The 21,223-nt window shown below is 39.0% G+C and overlaps 1 protein-coding gene across 1 annotated transcript in view; it reads left to right on the plus strand.

Moving 5' to 3' along the window:
• Window positions 1-962: 962 nt before the first annotated feature.
• The window catches only part of PAX5 (paired box 5), a 344,811-nt gene continuing 324,550 nt past the window's right edge, over window positions 963-21,223 (plus strand). Inside the window, exons 1-3 of the mRNA XM_007497998.3 lie at window positions 963-2,917; window positions 10,693-10,858; window positions 14,503-14,700. Of these exons, the coding sequence (XP_007498060.1) occupies window positions 2,875-2,917; window positions 10,693-10,858; window positions 14,503-14,700 (407 nt within the window). The 5' untranslated portion in view covers window positions 963-2,874. The remainder of the gene's footprint in view (window positions 2,918-10,692; window positions 10,859-14,502; window positions 14,701-21,223) is intronic.

The raw sequence follows: 21,223 nt of genomic DNA on the forward strand, positions 1-21,223 counted from the left end.
CAGGGGTGTGTCTTTTATTTCAAAAGGTGTGTGTGTGTGTGTGTGTGTGTGTGTGTGTGTGTGTATGTGTGTGTGTGTGAAGGGTGGGAGAGTGGGAGGAGAGAATAGCAAGAAAATCCTCTCCGAATCAGAAGCTGTGAACTCTGAAGGACCTTCAATGAACACGGCTTCAGAGTACCTCTTATTCATTTATTAACATTGACACTAATAATAAAGGTACCAGAGGCCTCGTTTCCCCCTGTTTTTGGTGTGTGTGTGTGTGTGTGTGTGTGTGTGTGTGTGTGTGTGTGTGTGTTGCTTAGACTAAGAATTGCACTCGATTTTACTTACTTAAAAGAAACCTCAAACAATCCTCAAAACCCCCTTCACTCTGTTCTTTGTAAATGTGGAAATTCCTAGGAAATCTTCGAGCTGTATGCTTGCCTAGGGCACACGGGCGATGGAGGGGAGGCGGAGGGGACTGCGCTTCGTGTCGTGATGTAACTTACAGGTCTCCAGGATGGGATCCGATTGGGACCCAGCTCTCTCCCTAGTAGGGCATTCCTAGCGAGCCCAGAGCATCAGGATGAAGTGGAGTAGGACCTAGAGCTCCTAGGCTGCCTACGTCTCTCGGCCTGCTTCCCGCACCCCCCACTTTTCTCCTCCCCCTTTTTTCCCCCCACTCCTGCCCTGGACTACCCAACTTCTCGATCTTACTACGCCCTTCGCGTTTGTCAATGAACGTGGCGCCGCCGTCGGAGCCCAGCCCCCAGTTCTCTCTCATTGCTCTGGTGTCGGCTAATCAGGCGGAGCCCGCCAGCCACTCAGCCAATGCGGCGAGATCGCGGGTCGGGAGCGCCTTGGGCTCCGTGGATTGGTCGCGGTGGCCTTGATTGACGGGCCGCCCCCCCACAGTCCCCCCCCGCGGCGGGCTGGCTCCCTCCACCCCCGAGGCTGAGCCCCCGGCAGCGCTGTCCACATGCAGCGGGTCCTGAAAGCCGGTCCCGGGAAGAGCGTTTCTGCACTATGGGCGTGGAATAGCCGGAGGGCAAACCACCAGCGCCAGCGCCAAGACCACCAGCAGCAGCAGCGGCGGCGGCGGCGGCGACGGCGCCGGCGAAGGTGGCGGGAGCAGCGGAGGCGCTGACACATTGAACTCCGCCTAGTCCGCCGCCTAACCCCGAGCGACGCCGGGGGAGCCTCGTTGATCGCTTGGGCGGCTAGCGACACAAGAGGAGGACTTGGGAAGCTGGGTCTACATCCGGAAAGCCTGGGGGTGGTGGTGACCGCGCGGACTCGAAGCAAAGGAGTACTGGGGACTTGCTTCTTGATTCCCAGTGTCGACCCCTCGAGCCAACGCAGGTGGAAAATCAGCCCCGCTGGCCCTTGCCCCTAGGAGGCTGGGACCGCCTGCAGCGCCCTAACGGACTCGCTGCAGGCGGCACCCTTAGTCGGCCGGGTCTGGGCATCCGCAGCTCGGGCAGCGGAAAGAGGAAGAACCGGTGTGGGCTCCCGGAACGACTTAACTATCGAACCGTGGTCGAGGACATGGGAGCGCTACGATTTCTGCCGGTACCTAAGAAACTTTAAAGCCAGCCACCAAACCTGCATCTGCGGGACCCGGAGGAGTCAAGGGCAGAATCTTCACCCCCATCATTATCCAGCAGTAGCAGCAGCACCTTCTTTGCCCCTTGGGGTTCTGCCTGGTGTATGTGCGAGTGTGTGTATGTGTGCGTGTGTGTTTGCGCGCGCGCTTGTATGTGTGCCTGTGGATGGCAGAAATTAAAGAGCTTTCCCATTTTCTTCAGCTCTCCATCTCTCTAGTTACTTCTCTGCTGGGATGTTAAGAATTCACCGCTGTTGCTTTTATTGGACCTATTCCAAGCTTCTCTTCGGTTCTCTCGGGTATATTTTCAAGTGTCCATTTGAGGCCCTAGAATAAGTTCGTGCATAGAAAGAGAGAGAGAGAGAGAGAGAGAGAGAGAGAGAGAGAGAGAGAGAGAGAGAGAGAGAGAGAGAGAAAGAGAGAGAGAGAGAGAGAGCCCTGCCATGGACCTCAGTACAAACTGGAAAAAGGGGAGAATCTGAGACCTAAGCGGTTCTGATTTGTCTTCAGGACTGTTCGCCTCCTAAATAACATCCCTTGTTAAAGCCGATGTATATGAAAGGGTTTTCTCGCAATTTTTTTTTTTAATGCACAATTGTGTTCTGGAAATCTTTACAATCTTGTCAACACAAAGGCATAAACTCACCACCAGGCCAGCCGATGAACAGCTCTCTCTTCCTATCTTCCCCAGTGCCCCTACACGTAGGAATAGCAAATAAATTAATTTCCCAACAAAAAGACCGAGTTCAGGCCATTCTCTGGTATATTTATGATCTTGAGTGCTAACTATATTTCTTTGGAGAAATACGCCTTTAAAAAACAAGGTCCACGATATCTGGATTGCTGCAGGTGACCTCCGACTTTGGACGACTGCCACTGAAGGAGCTCTGGGTCAGGTGCCTGGGGCTTCCTTTTTTTTTTTTTGTGACATGCTAATGGCGTTTTGATACTTTCTTCTGCGGGGGAAAAAGCAATCTGACTCAGCCGTCTCTGTCTTCAAGCTTACATCTGAAAAAAAAATCTTGCAGTGCCTCCTTAGGAGTTTGGGGACATAATTCTATATCACCGCTAATTCTATCAACAACTTCATAGTATAGTGATTGGCCCCCAAACCACTTTCTCCTTTTACTTTAAGAAATAACCAGACTGCAATTTGAAAAGGGATTTAAAAATATACACAAAATTTCTTCTTATTGCTGTTGACTCGAGTAAGATCTTTGCAGTAGGTGCAAGGTGGTCGTGATCTCATCTGAAAAAAGCGCTTCTGACTCAAGCTGTGGATCGCTCCGATGGAAATACACTGTAAGCACGACCCGTTTGCAGCAATGCATAGTAAGTAGGCTGCTAGTTCACTTCTCTCTCATTTAGGACCAATCCCACTACATCTTTCCATCGGGCGCAAGACCTCTCTAGGGCTTATTAAATGGGGCTAGTAGGGTTGACTCTAGACATCAAGTAGTACTTGACTTGCTCCTCCAAAATAAATAAATAAATAATTGAGGGCAAAGGGATAGAAAGTCCAGCAACAACCTGAAACTACAGAAGTAGCTTCTCCCTCTCCCTCCCACCTCCATCTTTGAGAACAACTTTGGGAATATCCTTTTACCATCCTTTGAACTAAGAAGCAAATATTCTTTCTCTTCTCATTTTGTTGCTACACATAGAAAGTATTAAAATACCATTGATGCCATTAATAATTATTATTTTCATTTTTTTTTTGCTCTTTCTGAATGCCAATAATACCAGTTAAATATTTTACCCGGAATGCATTTTTTAAACAAGCCTTCCTATACAGAGTATTGATATTTTATATTAAATCAAGCAAGGTCTATCTGCTGTTTTGATTGCAGTATATTAAAAAAAATCTCAAGTTTAGATTTAAAGCAATCAGTTAAAAATGAGATCTTGGTAAGGGAACTCAAACAATACTGTTTGACGACTCCCTTCTGACAGGTTTCTTTTCCATTTTTCTTTTTTCCTCTCTTTTCCTTTTTTTAGTTGTCTGCCAAGTTTCCGTTGCAAAGTTACAGAAATGTGTCAAACTAGAGTCATCACACCTCAGTTTAAGGGTGTACAAATGAAATTGCAGGCAGGACGGGCAAACACTGGGAGGGTAACGTTTAGGAATGAAAGCAACATCTCATAGTTTGAAGAGAGGGTGTTAAAATTATACTATTGTTAGTCAAGTTCCCCTTTAAAAAGAACTGGTCAAGGGGTGGAATCCTTTTTCTTTTTTCTATCTTTTCTTGTTAACATGTTCAGGTCAAGCTCAAGTTGTCTGACTTGACAGTGTCTACTATTTATAGAAATAAATATAAATGCATATATGTGATTCACGCATATACATACTTCTATACATTTATGTGCACATATACAGTATATAAAAGTATTCTCCCTCTAGTATTTTGAAAGAGAAAATTACTATATTTCTTCTTCTGAAGCGGTATTAATCCTGCAAGGTTAAAGGCATGCAAAGCAGCGCTGGCATGGCAAAGCTTTAGCCCTAGACTTAGCCATGAAGTTAGCAGATTGTGTGTAATGCGTTTGGCTCGAGATTTGTTGTGGTTGAGAGATTTGGGGAAGATTTATCCATTAACACAGTGTTATGTGAAATGACATCTCCTCTCATGGTGAGTTAAACGCTGGATTAGATCTAGAGATTTCAAGGAAATATAAACTAGAACTAATCACATTTCCCTCCTGGGCTCTGCCGCTTTTCGAGCTAAGATCCTGACGTTGTAAAATGCAATGGCGAAGAATGCGAGGCTTTCTTTTCTTTTTCTTTTTCTTTTTCTCTTTCTTTTTCTTTTCCTTTTCCTTTTCCTTTCTTTTCTTTTCTTTTCTTTTCTTTTCTTTTCTTTTCTTTTCTTTTCTTTTCTTTTCTTTTCTTTTCTTTTCTTTTCTTTTCTTTTCCTTTTCCTTTCCTTTCCTTTCCTTTCCTTTCCTTTCCTTTCCTTTCCTTTCCTTTCCTTTCCTTTCCTTTCCTTTCCTTTCCTTTCCTTTCCTTTCCTTTCCTTTCCTTTCCTTTCCTTTCCTTTCCTTTCCTTTCCTTTCCTTTCCTTTCCTTTCCTCTTATCTTTTCCTCCTTCCTCCATCCTTTCCTCACTCGTTTTCTCACCTTTCCCTTCTTCGACCTGCTTTATCTGTAGCATGAACAATTTTAGAGAGGAACATAGGGCAAAGTGTCCTGGTCCAAAAATAAAGAGGACAGACAAGCTGAAAAGTACATTTTCTTGACGAGAGGACACTATCTTACTTCAGGACTTGTGGGGAAAAAAAAGAATTTTGGGTCAACAAATAGATTGCACATTAAATAATAGATATTCTTATATTTTGAAAAGATAAAATTATTTTCTGAGAAGTAGACCTAAATGAATAGGCATACATTTAAATGGGCAGGGGGCTTTTGAAGTGGAAAGAACCCCTAAAATCGTTATCAATAATATAATGGCAAATTCATTTTTGCTGGACTTATCTTTGTGTTTACTCATGCAGATGGAGCATAAAGCAAACTGGTGGCTGAGAGTGTTTTCCCAACATTCATTCAAATAATTATAAACATATCCTTAAGTGTTTTAAGGGGAAAGGTGGAAATCCTCAGGCTTTAAAAATAATTTTAAATAAGTATTTACCAACTATTTTTTAGAGGAGTGATGCAATGTGCTAGTGAAAGAGAAGCCACAGGATAAGTTTCTGTTTTAATTTCCTAGCCCAGTTGGGTTCTTTTTAACTAAGCACATTCCACCGAACAAAATGGATTTGCATGATTTTCCCTTGCCTGGTGGAAGAGTTAATTCAAAGTTTTCTCTTCCTTTATTTCTGGGACCGGAAGCCATGGCCTTGCCTCTGACCTAGGTTACTCTGTTAAGGCTCAGTCCAGTCATTTGTCTGCTTTCTTTTCACCTTCAAGACCAAGGGGAGGGAAGTTTTCTGAGGGATGCCTTGAATAAAAACTGAGTTGGACTCAGAGGCAGAAATGATCTTACTCTTTGAGACTGTTGGAGAAGAAAATATATGAAATTTAAACAACCCAAGACTAAGATTGCTTGGAAACTGCTAGATTTTTGTGTTAGGCATAATAAATGCAGTCTCATTCATCTTTACTGGGGAAAGTCAGTAAGCCCTTGTAAAGATTTCTTTCTGTTTAAATGGCATTATTATTAGCTTATCACTTTGGTGTGAGGAGAGTTATGTAGTTACAAGTAGAATAAACATAACATCCTACAGATAGGGACCACTTCATCTAGCAATCTTTCTTTTGGGTTACTGCATGTCTACTTACCTACACCAGTCTACCACTTCTCTCTCATATATACTGTTCTGGCATCTTATGCCTCTTATGTTGAATGCCTTTATTCATGGGAGAAACAAATGGGGACTTGACTTTAATTGCTTGTTAGCTTAAATACTTAGCCAAAGAGTTACCACACATAGCTTGAATGAACTGGCAACTCAGTCAATAGGGATTCAGATAGTGCAGACAACATGGAAAAAGAGATTTCTTCTGCTTTGCTTTCTTATTTCCTATTTCATCTCCTCCTCTCCCTGGAAGGGAGAATCTCTCTTCTGGAAGAATACAAGGTTAATTAAAGAACAAGTTTTTCACCTTTAACACCACAATATTGTAAGAACATTTAACCAATGTCTCTTCTTTAAATGAAGAAGATATCCAGCTGAACTACCTTGGCTAATTCCCCTTGGGAGTTTAGGGCCCTAGAAATTCTAGGGTTAGAAGAGTTGACTCAGAGCAGTATCCAAATAAATTTTCTTTTTAAAAACTCAGGTGGTAGTTTTCAGGGTTGATCTCCAACTCACATAGATATGTTGAATGAGTTTACTCTCTAGTTTCTATTGATAGCCTAAAGGAAGTCTTAAGCCAAATGAATGATGACAGCAATAGAAATAAAGCTTTGAATCAGGATCTCTTTATTTGGTAGGGAACTGGGGTGGGTATATACTAGATTTATCCAATAATATAAGGATAGGTGTTTGCAAGCATTGTTTTCTAGAATATACAATTAAGAAAATTTATGTATTTGTATATATTTATATATTCATATATACATGAAGAAAGGAAAGATGATGGGAAGTCACACATAAAAAAATTCTAGAATATTTAGTTTTCCTATTGGGTGGTCAAGAACAGTTAAATAGCCAGGAAAGGTTTTTCATTTGATCTGAGTTTTTCTAAGTCTGATTCAAAGCAGGATCACATTGCACAGATTGAGAAGTAAAGCAGACTTTTCCTTCCCTTCTGGGTTTACAATCATGCCTGTGATGGCAGGGGCATGCTTAATGCACACTATCGTGGTTCAAGGACTAGAGGCATACTCTTTTGACCCTTATTGAATGGAGCACATTTTAAATTCTACCATTAGCTGAAGGGGGAACTTCCTTTGACTGGGATGTATAGGACACATCAAAGTGTAAGAATACTTACTTGTGCCCACACATTATTCTTTGACAGATTATTTTTAATTACCAAAATTTCTGTCCCTCAAACCTTTCTTCCCTTACCTCTTTGCACCCTCTCCTACCCAGGACATTTACAATGAAAAAGGACATGGAGCTTCCCTTTGGTTTTATGTGTGCTAACTGATACTTACTTTCAAGACTTATTAAATTACCCAGCTTCAGGAAAACAGTGCCTGATATTACACATTATTTTACAGACTGTTTCATCCATCTCTCTATTTAGCTGGAAGACTTGACATGAGACTGTCTCTGTTTCTGCTACTTTTCTCTCTTCCTCTGTATGTCTCTCTCTGCCTCTGTCTTTTCCCATCTGCTTTCCTCACCAGTACACTGCTTCAGCATTTTAAATGTGTTTATGTGATGTGATTCCATATTCTCTCTCTCTCTCTTTCTCTCTCTCTCTCTCTCTCTCTCTCTCTCTCTCTCTCTCTCTCTCTCTCTCTCTCTCTCTCTCTCTCTCTCTCTCTCTCTCTCTCTTTCTCTCTCTCTCCTCTATTTATCTAATCAGACTCTGCTCTGGCTGGAAGTCCAGGTTATTGTCTTTATATTTGTGGGTAAAGTTTCTAGTCCAAGGACAGATGGTTCCCAGCTCAGAGCTTCACAGTTTGCTTCCCAATGTTTACATCATGCCTTTACATTAAATGAGGATATACAGGCAGAAGCAGAGAGTACCTATGGAAACAGTCCAGGACAGGTAAGTATGGCTGGCACATTGGCATGGGAGACTTCAGTAAATGATCTACTCACTCCTTTGAGAGGAGTGATTAGGAGAATTTCCTTTAGAAACACAAACTAGGATCTAGGACCAGAGATTCTGAGTGGAGTGTTTGATTTAAAAATCAATGTATTTTTGTATTTTACAAACACATACACACACACACAGACACACACACAGACACACACACAGACACACACACACACACACACATATACACACACGATAATGGAACATTGAGCCACATCTGGGAAGTCTAGTTGCTAAACAAAACAGCTACTGGGCATGGCAGGGAGGTAGCAGGAGGTGAAGTGAAGGCTTAAGCTATATATTTTTAAACTAACTAGGAACTTGAGACATTCCTTTATTTTGCTTACTTTTATTTTGCTTTTCCAAGTAAAGGAGATGTAGGAAAAAGAAAATATTTCTCAGCAAGGTGCTCTTCTCATACTCTTTTTTTTTTAAACTTATTCTTAGAGGTATAGTGGGTGTAGTGAGTAAAGAACTGAACTTGGAGTCAGAAGACCTGGTCTACTCTCCTCTCTGTCATGAATGTACTGTATAAACTGGGACAAATCTTGGATTTGTTTCCTTCTCTGTAAAATTAAGGCCAACAAGGGGAAGATTATTTATTCCCTAAGGCACCGCAACCTTCTATGACTCTTCCCTTCCTATTTCCCTCTCCCCTTTCCCTGGGCCTTTTTTTTTAAATGACTTGCCCTTTCTCCTTACCTTTTCCTTTCTTTTGCATTCTCATCTTTCTGACTCCTCTCTTCTTTCTCCCTTTCTTATTAATCTTTCTTTCCCCCAGGTCCCTCTATTCCCTCCTGCCAATTTTAATTGATAGTTCTAGTACTTAGTGTTGAGTTTCTTCCTTTTTTACACAAATAGAACATGTGCTTTCCTATAACCTTACAATGGAAATCTCCTATGTAATAGTTCTGCAGCATTTAGGAAGATCTGAACATGCTGGGCTTAGTGCATTATAGGAAGTTAAATCTTAACAGGTTTTCACTGTTACTGAAAATAGCCAACTCACTTATATAGCTGCAAACCTCAATATCATAAAGTAAGGAATGTGGGGAACTGAAATTCTGAGTCTTTTTTATTGCTCTGAGTGCTTTTCCTCAAAAGAGACTATCCAAGTCTTTGTCCTGATCAAAAAACTAACTTGAAAGGGCAAAAGTCTTTCTGTTTAATTCATTTTAAACTCTGTTATATTTTCTGCAGTCTCAATTGCTACATGCATAGAAAAATGGGTTTTTGTAGATTTGATATAATTTTCATGCCTTCTAATCATCTACATAGTATACTGGAAAGATTTAGTTCCTACTCTCTGCCCTCTGTCCTTTCCATTTGAAACTTTCCAAATTTAAATTGACTTTCTGCTTCTAAAATTGATCCTGCTCTTGAAAAGCTATGTAGCCCCTTTTATCAAACACTTTCTTAATTCATTGAACAAAGCCTACTCAGATCTAATGATCTGAAGGACTGGAGTATTCCTGTTTCAGTTGAATTATGCAGTTGCTTTCTAACTATAAAATTCAATTAGGGATTAAAAAAACCCACTCCCCCCTTATCATTGGGGTATTTTAGAATCAAAATAAACTGCTGTGTTCAAAATATTTTTTTAGCATTTTTCTCTTAAAGAAAAATCAAAGACTTTGCCAGAAATATTATGCTATATAATATTTATATATAAGTATATATATAAGTACTGCAGGCATTTACGCACAAAAAACTATATATGAGGTACATATATATGTACATATAATATGTACCTTCACACATACACATACACATACAACTAGAGAGAGAAGCCTATCTGTATTTCAGTAGAAACTTGGCCTGGAAACTCCTGAGCAACTATTTTGTTGAAGAAAATAAATTGTGAAGTTGTCAAACACTGGTGAATGGCATCTGTCTCTGTTTTCATAGGTAGTAGAAATAAAATCTTTATTCCATTCAGGATACTTTCTGACAGTTTCAGGAGACATTTCCCAAGTCAGAGAAGGTTTGGGCTATGGTAAGGCAGTTACACTGAACTTAGACAAGTAATACTTCAATAACTTAGAACTGTCTTGTTTGAGAAAGCAATGGACCGGCTTTTGCTTCCTTGCCTTAGTGTGCTCTATCTCTTCTGTAAATTGAGGATATTGCCTCCTGCTCTTGTTCCTGAGCTGACAATGATGCTTGTTACTGCTATTATTTGTTTTCCATTCCAGTGCTCTGGAACATAAGTTGTTTGGCTGATTAACAGCTTCAGGCTTAATTATATTTCTCAGTTGCTGCAAGGGGCCACTCTGTACTCTCTTCATCTGGTGGGGCCCCCATTTCACTCCATCTGTATATTTCACCTTACTAAAGGTGAACAGGGCAGATCTGCCCCAGAAAGAATGATCTACTGGGCCTTTCCACATACTCACATTTTATTTGTGAGAAGCATAATATCCTTCTACAAGGGTCACTGTAAAGTACAATGGGAAAGTGTTCCACAGCAGTTTTACCTTTCCCCTTGATTAAGTTAAGTATCTGATTGTTGGGGGAGGGGGGGCCAAGATGGAGATATTCCCTTATAACAAATGTCAATGAAGTAGAACAGAATGGACAGTGTATAGAAGGAAATCTCCACCCCCCCCATTTACTTTGCTTTCACTAAATGTTATATCTGAATAATTTCATTTTAGACAACCATTAATAGTCATTTGTAACAAAGATTCTTCTAGGAAGCAACTATTTGAATTTCCATCTTAATTTCTGTGGTGAATATTGAAAATCCTTTAAAAAAAGTACAGCTAGCCATTCCCAAGGAAATGCTGAATGACAAAGAGGAGCATGATTTCTGAGTACTCACTGTATGATTAAGATCAATTTATTTTCTTTCCTGTTTTCCCCTTCTTTTTCTACTGTGTTTCAGGACATGGAGGAGTGAATCAATTAGGGGGGGTTTTTGTAAATGGCCGTCCCCTCCCTGATGTAGTCCGCCAAAGGATTGTGGAACTTGCCCATCAAGGTGTGAGACCCTGTGATATCTCCAGGCAGCTTCGGGTCAGCCATGGTTGTGTCAGCAAAATTCTCGGCAGGTAAAGGCGGGAGAATCCCATCTCAATTAATTTCCTCAATAAAGACAGAAAATGATGCCCTCCAAAATGAAGAAAGATTAATACACAAAAAATGGGAACAAAAGGAAATGAAGGAGGTTTCACTCAGAATTGCCCAGCAATCACCAATCCTCACTTTTATTTTGATCTGAATAATTTATTGTTCATTCTGATTCACACAGAGGTGGACTGGTATGTAAAATTCGTGAGGTAGTCAGAAAAGACATTTCATTTTCAGAATGCCTAGCAAATCATTCTGAAGACTAGGGAAGCAGAGGGCTCTTAGGAATTTCTCTTCTACCCTTCTTAGATGAACCAGGAGCTACAGATGTATGTGTTGCCTAGTGAAAAATGGAAAATCCGCAAGTTCTGAAATCATTCAGTGAAAGAATTTTTCTTTGAAAGATATTAAAGAAAAAATAAAACAGAGCCCCTGTTCACTAATTCATTTGCAGTCAATTTATGGGTGAGCTTTTATGAAATCGATGAGTGTTTTTCTTTTAAGGCTTTTTCCCCCCTTGAAGTAGAATGTATCCCCAAAGAGATCCCAAAATGTACAGAATAAAACCAATCAGCTTCCCTAAATTTGATATTTGAAAATTGCCATTTTCCCATGAAGTCTTGAAAGTACTATGAAATATCAGGTAGTCATGCACATGTCTTATTGTTCTAGATTTGGATTTTACCTTAGAAAAAGTAGATTTCTTAGACACCTTCAGTTGACCTTTTGACTTGGTGTTGTGAACTATTCTTTCCATTAGTTCTTCTTTCTTTTCTTAATTCAGAAAAAAAGTTTCTAAAATGTGGTTTCGTGTGCATTATACTTTGGCCATTGGTGTGGTAGTTTAAAAAATCATAGACCTATCAGTTTTTCTCTCATCAAATTAGTGCTTTCCTAATAAAATCTCTTGGTTTGAAAAAAAAAATTTGGTTAGAGTGCTTGTTAACAAAATGTCTTAATGGCAAGTAGAGTGATGTCTCTGACTTTAGCCTAACTATACTTTATTGTTTCTCTGGAAAGCTTGTACCTTTGCCCCTGCATTGTACTCATCCACATATGCCTAGTGCCTAGTCTCCACGACAGATGAGTCTTGGTGGTCTTTATTCTAGAAATGACATTGAATGACAAGGAACCAAACATAAATCGTTGAATGGAGGGAAGGAGGGAGAAAGGGAAGGAGCGAGGGAGAAAGAGAGAGAGAGAGAGAGAGAGAGAGAGAGAGAGAGAGAGAGAGAGAGAGAGAGAGAGAGAGAGAGAGGGAGAGAGAGAGAGAGAGAGAGAGAGAGATCCTTTGTTTTTACTGAAGTATTTTCAATGAGCCTATATTTTATTTAATATTAGAGACCTTCACACAACATATCATCCCAAAGCTTCCCCAATGGAAGTAGCGACTGCTCCAATTGGAGACACTAGTTGTCTTGTTATGTTCACTCACCATTGCCCCCAGCATCAGGGTAGGGCTAACATGTAAGCAATTACTTTTCTGATCAGTGGACACTGTTGAACTCCTTTGGCTTCTTACCGTTTGAATAGATTTGTCATTAGACGTAGTTGTGCTATGAAGTTAACAGCTGCTATGGAGCTTTGTCATTTAAGTTGTCAACAATAAATTGGAATTTCATAGCTCATTATTTTCATAACTAATAACCACAGTGGACAAAATGTCATTCTAATTAGAATTGCCTTTTAAGAAACAACTTCAGCCCTAAAACAATATTACTGAAGATTTCTGGATTGTGGTCATTGAATTCATCGATTATTTTGCTATCAGAGAATGAAAGGGACAGTATAGTAATAGATAGATTGTTGTCCGGCAAAATATTCAGTATTGGGTCCTTTTAGGAGATATTGAAAGAAAGGCAAGTAGAACCCCAACTGGGCTGCTAGCACATCCCTGTGGAAGGGGAAACATTGCCATCATTCATCTGTGGGTCTGGTCTGTGCGACACCAGCCACCTGATGTTTCCAGTAGTTGCAGCTTGCTTAGAGCCTGGGGACTGTGTCAAATTGACACAGAGAACTTACTTTCCTCTTCAATGAGTAGCCCACATTGAACGCCTTCTAGCCTCTAGGCCTTTTTGGTGTAAGGATTTGGATTTCATATTGGCACCTGTGGTCCATAGCAATTGAAGCTCTGTCTTCAACGTCAGGGTGGCCGTGGCCTGTTTTATGAAATCCAAAGGGCTGGTATTTTGCACATGTATTATAGTCCTAGAAACCCTAGAGTTCTGTAAACGCAGGGTTGAGATAGTTTTTTGTTTGACCTCTAAGAATCTTCACTAATATCTATCTGAAGTTGGTCAGGAAAAATGGTGAGCGTTGATGATTTAATGTATTCTGGTGATCTGTTTGGGCTAAAATACATGATCCCTTTTATTGTAATCACTGCCCGGTATTGTCTTTAGACAACATGCCAGAGTGCAGAAAGAAACAACCATTTCTAGTCATGGTAGACAAGGAAAAATGACTCATGGGACCAAAGGAACATGATTCCATATCAGGGAAATAAAAAGACTGTAAATAGATGACTCTTGTATGGTCCTGGGGATCATAATAACAGGTCTTTGATTTGGATTCAGTTGTTTTTGCATTATTTTTTTTTGTTCCCAGATGCAAAAATCACTGGATAAAAATTGATTTCTTGGCTAATGTTTTAAAACTGGGAGTTACTAATTAAAATTTGCCAGTAAGTGCAGAATGAGGGAACAGCTTGACTTTTCTATCCAGTCTTTGTCATCTGGTTGAAATTTGGAAAGGGGGCAATTTCCTCAATGATAAAATTTCAATCTCTTGTCACCCCTCCAGATTAATTTAATGTTTGCATAACATTGCCAATTTATATCTTAAGCAGACTTATCCAGACTTGGACTTTGATTATATTTCTTTAAATTTAATTGACTTGATAATTGATTTTTTCCTGCAGACTTTGTTTATATTAGTAGACACAAACTTTTTATTTATTTAAACACCCTGAACTTCCAATCATTTGCTTTTTAAAATATCTCAAAAATTTTTATAGTTTTATCTTAGCTAAATGCACACAGTGGCAAGAGGATGATCTCTCTGAAGAACAAGATTGTAGTAACAGATAGAAAAATACTATTAAATGATTCCACTAAGAAATTTGTTTTTTTTTCCCCCTGACAACTTTCCTTTAACTAATATGCCATATTACCACCAATATAGAAGAGACAACAGTATAAAAATATCCCTAGAAATTAACATTTTCAGTGTGAGAGTTTACTGTAAGAATTGTACCCAGTTGTGATTAATTTTTGTTTTTGTTTTTACCACTGCTTATGACGAATAACACACATTTGTAATTAATTTGGATCCTGGCAAACCTTTTAATCATATACTATATGTATTATCTTGATATTGCAGGGGAAAATATTTTATATCATGGTATGATTTTAATTAATGCAAGTTAAACTGTTACAAGAGAGGAAGTACCTCTGGTATAACAGAATTTCAAATAATAGGATGCAAGGGAGATTTTCAAGGGACGATTCGTCTATTTCCTCTTTGTTGAGTAGCACCTTATTTTGTGATAAAAATAAGTTTTGTGCTTGATTTCTGTCAGTTCCTTTTAACTAAAAATTTCTCCTCTCCATCTTCATTATAGGTATTATGAGACTGGAAGTATCAAGCCTGGGGTGATTGGAGGGTCAAAACCAAAGGTCGCCACACCCAAAGTTGTAGAAAAGATTGCAGAATATAAACGCCAAAACCCCACCATGTTTGCCTGGGAAATCCGAGATAGACTCTTAGCAGAACGAGTATGTGACAATGACACTGTGCCCAGTGTCAGCTCAATTAACAGGTAAAGATCTGTGGGGAGGTTCTTGGGATGGGGAAGGAGAGGAAACTCTTTTTGTGGGAAGATCAATGTACATCAAGGTTCAAATGAGATCTAGTGGAACAGGGAGACCTGTTTATGGGTATCTTATTCTAAAATGGAAGATCTGCTTTGCCCTTACTTTACAAATGACTTTTCCATCCTCATTTTTGGGACTGTAAAATGAAGAACTAGGACTGTGTTGGGGGGTGCATATCTGAACCTTTTTCTGCCCTCTTTAAGAGGATGCGTCCCCTTCAGATGATAGTGGATGTGCACTGTCAGGGAGAGGAGAACCATTTTGATGCTCTGCCGGGGTTATCTGAGATTTCTCCATGCCTAGACAATACCTCTGCTGTTCCTTTTCCCCTAGCTTCTTGGGAACAAAGACAACTCAGAGTGGGCTGGCTTGGGCTGGGTTTTTCAATATCGGTTGTGTCTCCCAACCTCAGTTGGCCAGTCTAACACCCCAAATGTAAAACAATGAATATGAAATAGTCAGACTTGAGGTGGAATCAGGAAATGGGTTTCAGGACCCAAGCTGTCAGAGATGGGAACGAGTGGCCTTTTTACTATGTTCCCAAAGGTTATAGGAGTACTTACTGCCTCTCCTTAGAGCTTCAACTTCTCCACCTCAGAGGACACAAAGTGAGATAACTAAGGCGGACTTCTCCTCCTCCATCAACCCCCCCCCCCAATAAATTTAGAAAAGATCCCTTGGCCTGGAAGTAGCCAAAATGGGAACAAAGAAAGTTAAGCTGACTTGTAGGGGGAAATGTCATCTATTTGACAGTCAGGATAAAGGAGTAACAGAATAAGACCAAATAGCTATCTTCATAGATTGTTATTTGTTCGTGATTTGAAAAGACTATTTACTTAGGTTGGGTTTTGGGTAGCAGGTGTTCAGTGTTTGAAATCTCACAATGGGGTTGGTTAGCTGTTAAAATAAACCATGACAAGTTAATGTAGCTTCTCTTACATCCTCTCTTCAACTATTTATCTTTATGGATAGATGGTTAGAAGTATATGGACCAAGGAATTGAGAACCTTTGTAGGAAGTGAAAGTAACTTTAGAGCTTTTTCACTTTCATACAAATTAGGATGTATTTATCAATTATCCCCCCCCCCAACAATGATATCACAAGCCTAAAAAACCAACAAAGTAGATCTTTGTGGAGAGGCAAAATAATTATGTGATTTAGAGTAGGACATAAAGGGTCATTTAACCTAACTTCTTTTTTTTTGTCAAAGTTGGTGAAACTGAGGAAGAGAGGGTGACTTACTCTTGGTCAACAGACAATAAGTAGCAAGAGTCTGGATTCTGGTTAATTCTTATGATGGATACTTTTTTTTTTGCTATTTTTCCCGATCTTCTTGAGAAACAACACCTAATTTCATGCTTGCTGATGTCATATCCTCCTTGCAGCCAGCTTTCTGTCAAGGGAGAAATTTTTGCCTGATGAGCTGCTTAGTGAAAGCCCAGAGAAGATCATAATTCATGCTATAGATGATATTCTTTTAAAAAGAGAGGGAAATTCCATTAGCTCATGGAGGGATATGGAGTCAGGACTTTTAAAATTCAGAAATTTTTAATATAATTTACTCCAAATGATTTGAATGCAATTTGTGTCAGTTACATATAGGTTCAAATGAATCATTTTTGCTATATCAGAATTTTTACTGTTCAAAATATTCTCAAATAATGAACACATCTAGTATGAGAAATTGAGAGAGAGAGAGAGAGAGAGAGAGAGAGAGGAGAGAGAGAGAGAGAGAGAGAGAGAGAGAGAGAGAGAGAGAGAGAGAGAGAGAGAGAGAGAGAGAGAGAGAGAGAGAGAGAGAGAGAGAGAGAGCGCAAAGCAAAATAAAACAAAAAAACCCAAACTAGGCAACATCAAAGAGCTGAGAAAACAAAATTTCTCTTTAAACAGATTGTTATGGCCTAATTTTTCTATTTATTATTCATTGTCAAGGATAATGACTGTTGGAGAGAGGACTTTTTTGGTTCTTCATTCATAAATATATTTATTTAAAATATTTTTATTGATACATTCTGTTTTCAGATAATAGTCACTGTCTTTAACCTGAGCTATGCTGACTTTTAGAGTTGTTTTCTCTTCATTTACTTTGCTGAAGTCATTTTCATGAGATGTAGCTGAGTGTAGTAGATGCATAGCTGACTTCAGAGCCAGGAAGACCTGGTTTCATGCCCTGCTTCTGACTCATACTGATTGTATGGTCCTGAGCAAGTCAAAGGATCTCTCACTGTCCTGGACATGTCTCTAAAATGATAAATTGCAGTGTAGGTGCTGATCTGCATTGGGAAATGGAGTTTCCTCAGAGGGAATTCTTCACACTAATAAAATTACAAGTGTGGGTCTTCCTCATCCCCCCCACTCCTTTTCCACCAAATGTCCTTATTATAAGTATGTATTTCAAGAAGATTCTTTATATCGATAAAATCACAAGTCTGTCTCCCCTTCTCTTCCCACCAAGAGACATTTTTCTAACAATGTATTAAAAGAACAGATCTCTTAAACATCTACGTTTGACTTGAATAGAAGGACTTGATATGTAATGAGAAAAGCACTAGATTTGGGTGTGAGTAGACCTGGACTTAGACAATAGTATATGAAAATCATTTAAACCGTTTGAGTCCATTTCCAGGAAAACTGGGGCCAAGGATCTTTCCAGGACACAATTATGTCATTGGACATCTATACCAGCTTAGAATGCTCTATCAATGAGAAATAACAGATAGGTAGGTAGGTAGGTAGGTAGGTAAATAGATAGATGGATAGCTAGCTAGCTTGCTAGTTAGATAGATAGTACTCTATCTTTTTCATAGAAATTTTTAAGGGAATGGCTTTTGTAAACAGTAAAGTGCTATATGAATTAAATTGTTATTATTGCAAAAATTATTTTAAAACATTATTAAAAGTCCATGTTAGATTGCATTCAACAAATATTAATTGTTGTCCACATACTCCAGAGTCTACTAGACACTCTATAAAATTTTGGAAGCCCCTGCCTTAATGAATTGACAAGTTCATATGAAATCATTAAATAACAGTACAAGATTCTATACAACCAATTGTCAAGATGTGTGTTAAAAGTTGAATAAAAGGGATAGTAAAAAAAAGTGTTCAAATTTCGATAGCATTTCAGTGTGTGCTTTTTTGTGTGCACCAAGACTTTTAGAATACTCTGTATATACAACTTATTCATTAGGTGGCTCATTTGAGCTAGGAAATTGAAGCCAGTATTAAATATCGTAAATATACAGATATTCTTTTTTTGTTTGACAAATACTGTAGAAATTTAAAATTTGTTATTCTTGCTTATATTTAACTTCTACCATATATCTTGATATTGTGTGTATATATGTATGAAAAGAGGGAAAAATGAGACATTTTTCTCTTTTTATATGTTCTCAAACATTTTAGTTTTTCTTTATTGTTCTGGAGAACTTTTTTTCCTTTTCCTTTTTTTTTGTTCTCCAAACACAGAGGGCTAGGACAGTGATCAAGAGAGAGATAGAGGGATGTGTTCTCTTAGCTTCTTCTCTTGAGATGTAGAGATATAAAAAGGTGAGATCTGATGCAGATATAGAGTAGATAGCATTTTTCTAATGATCATTCCCTTTCTTTCTACTCTAGACCTCATCACCTCTCCCTGGGGCATTGCAATAACTTTCTAATTGGTTTCTCTGTCTCAAGTGTCTCCCCTCTCCAATTCATCCTCCACTGCCAAAGTGGTAATCCTAATCCCACATATCTGCCTAGATCACTCCCCCTACTTAAAAAACTTCAGTGATTCCTCATTGCCTTTAAATAACTTACAAACTCCTCTGTTTTGCATTTAAAGACTATCATATTGTGGTTCCAACTTATGTTTCCATCTCTTTCACATACTCTATCTTTCAGTCAAATGACCCTATTTCTTCTTCCTCATATATGACATTCTTTATCCTACCTGTGTGACCTTGGGCAAGTCATTTAATCCTGTTTGCCTTAGTTTCGTAAAGAAACTAAAATGTAAAAATGAGCTGGAGAAGGAAATAGCAAACCACTCCAGTATCTTAGCCAAAAAGACACCCAAAGGGGTCATAAAATTGTCAGGAAATTGAATAACAACAAAAAGGCCTGCTTTCATGCCTTTGCATGTGCTGTCTCTGATGGATGGGAAGCACAGCTGCTTAACTCTTAGAATAAGAGTTTCCTTCAAAGTTCAGCTTAAATATCGCTTCCAAAAAGAAGACTTCTTGATCACCCCCATACTAGTGTCCTTCCAAATTACTTTCTCTCTGTGTTTTGTATTCTCATATGTAAGAATATTTTACTTCCCCTAATAGAATGCAAGATCTTTGAAGGAATGGAGAAAATTTAGTCTTTATTTCCTTAACCCCTAGCACAGTATCTGGTATCTAGATGCTTAATAAATACCTATTGATTGATTGTTCAGGACTTTTCATCCTCTTCTCAGAGGGGTGGTTCTGCGGAAAGAATTTTAATTCAGACTCTATCTCTACATCGAGAGATTGGAACAGTTGTTTTTTACCTCAATGATTCCCTCTTTATCTGTAAAATGGGTATGTGAATGGGAGGTTGGATTTGGCTCTGGATCATTGAGGCTCCCCCCTACCCCTTCTGTTGGGAAAGGGGAGAAATATATTTATGGCATCTTGAATTAGAACTCAGAATACATTTGCTCATATAAACAAGGCTAAAAAATGATGGTCTTCTCTTTCTCTTTCACTTCTGCCTACCTAGCCCTGGAAATTCATTTTTGCATACATGAAGCCTTTCCAACACTTTCCTACTTTATCAATTCTTGTAATTACAAAAGGGGAAAATTTGAATAATCACATGTCTATAATACCTAATGCTTAAATTCTAAGCTCGAGATTTTAAATGGATTTAATTTGTGAATACGTTTTATCCATATATGATCAAATGAGTTAATATATTTAAAGTGCTTTGTGAGCCTGAAAATATCATACAAAATGACTTTTAGTTTATGGGAAAGGGGACTATATTTCCTTTCCATGTTGTGGAAAAATCACTGCACCCAGGGCTAGGAGATCAGGGCCATATTCCTGGCTCTGTCATGGGTTCACTGTGGGACTCTGAACCTTTCTGGACCTCAGTTTTCTTTTCTGAAAAATGATAGCATCCTCTCCGACGATTATGAAGGTCCCTGCCATCTCTAATATTCTTTGATATTTGTATAGTGTCAGGTAGTGGGCCAATGCTCAACAAAATAATGAATGCTAATGTGAATTTAGTTTTCATTAGACCGAATTTAGAATATATACTGTGTGCTCTTCTCATGTGAATATTTTGAAAATAATTTATATTTGTTAATATTTCTATCATAGTTGATTAGCTTTCTGATCAAAGTCTCCTGCTACAGCTAGCTTCGCATTGTATCAATGCTCTGCTCATTCCTTTCTGGGTTTATAGAGTGAATGCTTACATCTTTTTGTGGAAAGTGGTTATATTTAGAGTTGGGAGGGACTGCAGGGACTTCAGGGACTTTTTTGATCCCTTCATTAAAACAAAAAAGGTTTCTGGTCCATATCTGTGATTTCATCAGTGTAATGAACTCCTGTGGAGACAACATCCTCACTGTCAGAGATCCACACCTCACCTGTACCTACTGGAAGAGGACTAAAATGGTATCAGTGTTAGTGAGGCTTTGGGCCCCTGGAAGCTTAAAGAAGGTGCCTATCGTCGGTATATGTCAGAGCAGGTCTTGATCTTATGCCTTTCTTACTTCAAGACCAGTCCTTCCTCTGTTATGTCACCTCTCTCTCATCCACCTCATTTTATGGACGAGAAAACTGTGACCAAGAAAGGATGGGAGAGGATGGACTTACCTAGTCTTTCTTTTTAACTCCCACAAATTCCCTTTCCTTCACACAAACCCTAAAGGACTTCTAATCACCAAATCACATTGTTGGAGCATTCCTAAGTCAGGACATTATTGCTTCCATCAGCCTGGTGACAATGTGGACTGGGCGGCCAGTGTGTCCAGATCATTTTGTGGTTTCACAAAGTCAAAGGTGGGGGATACAAGTTAAATCGATCTATTTGTTTTGTGATCTCCACCATTCTCCAAAGTTCAGACTCACCCAAACAGAAACCTTAAGCAGTTTTGTCTATTACTTCAATTCACAGATATTTTATCTTCCAAATTACATGTAATAATAATAATTTTCAACATAGATGGTCCAAAAGTATAAGATCCAAACTGTTTTCCTCCTTTCCTTCCTTCCCCCCACTTGGAGATGGGAAGCATTTGATCTGGACCATACATGTATTATCATGTTGCCTATTACTTTCGTAAATGATAGTTTAGACGCTCAAAAAGACATTTTCCTATGAGTCGACATTTTATCATCTCTAAATAAATGATATTATGGTAAAGTAGATTGGTCCTGATTTATTGAACAACTGAAGGATAGAGCAGCTAGTCTTCAGTCAGGTGTCTACAGATGACATTA

Source organism: Monodelphis domestica, chromosome 7 (assembly GCF_027887165.1).
Source record: "Monodelphis domestica isolate mMonDom1 chromosome 7, mMonDom1.pri, whole genome shotgun sequence".
Taxonomy (NCBI): Eukaryota; Metazoa; Chordata; class Mammalia; order Didelphimorphia; family Didelphidae; genus Monodelphis; species Monodelphis domestica.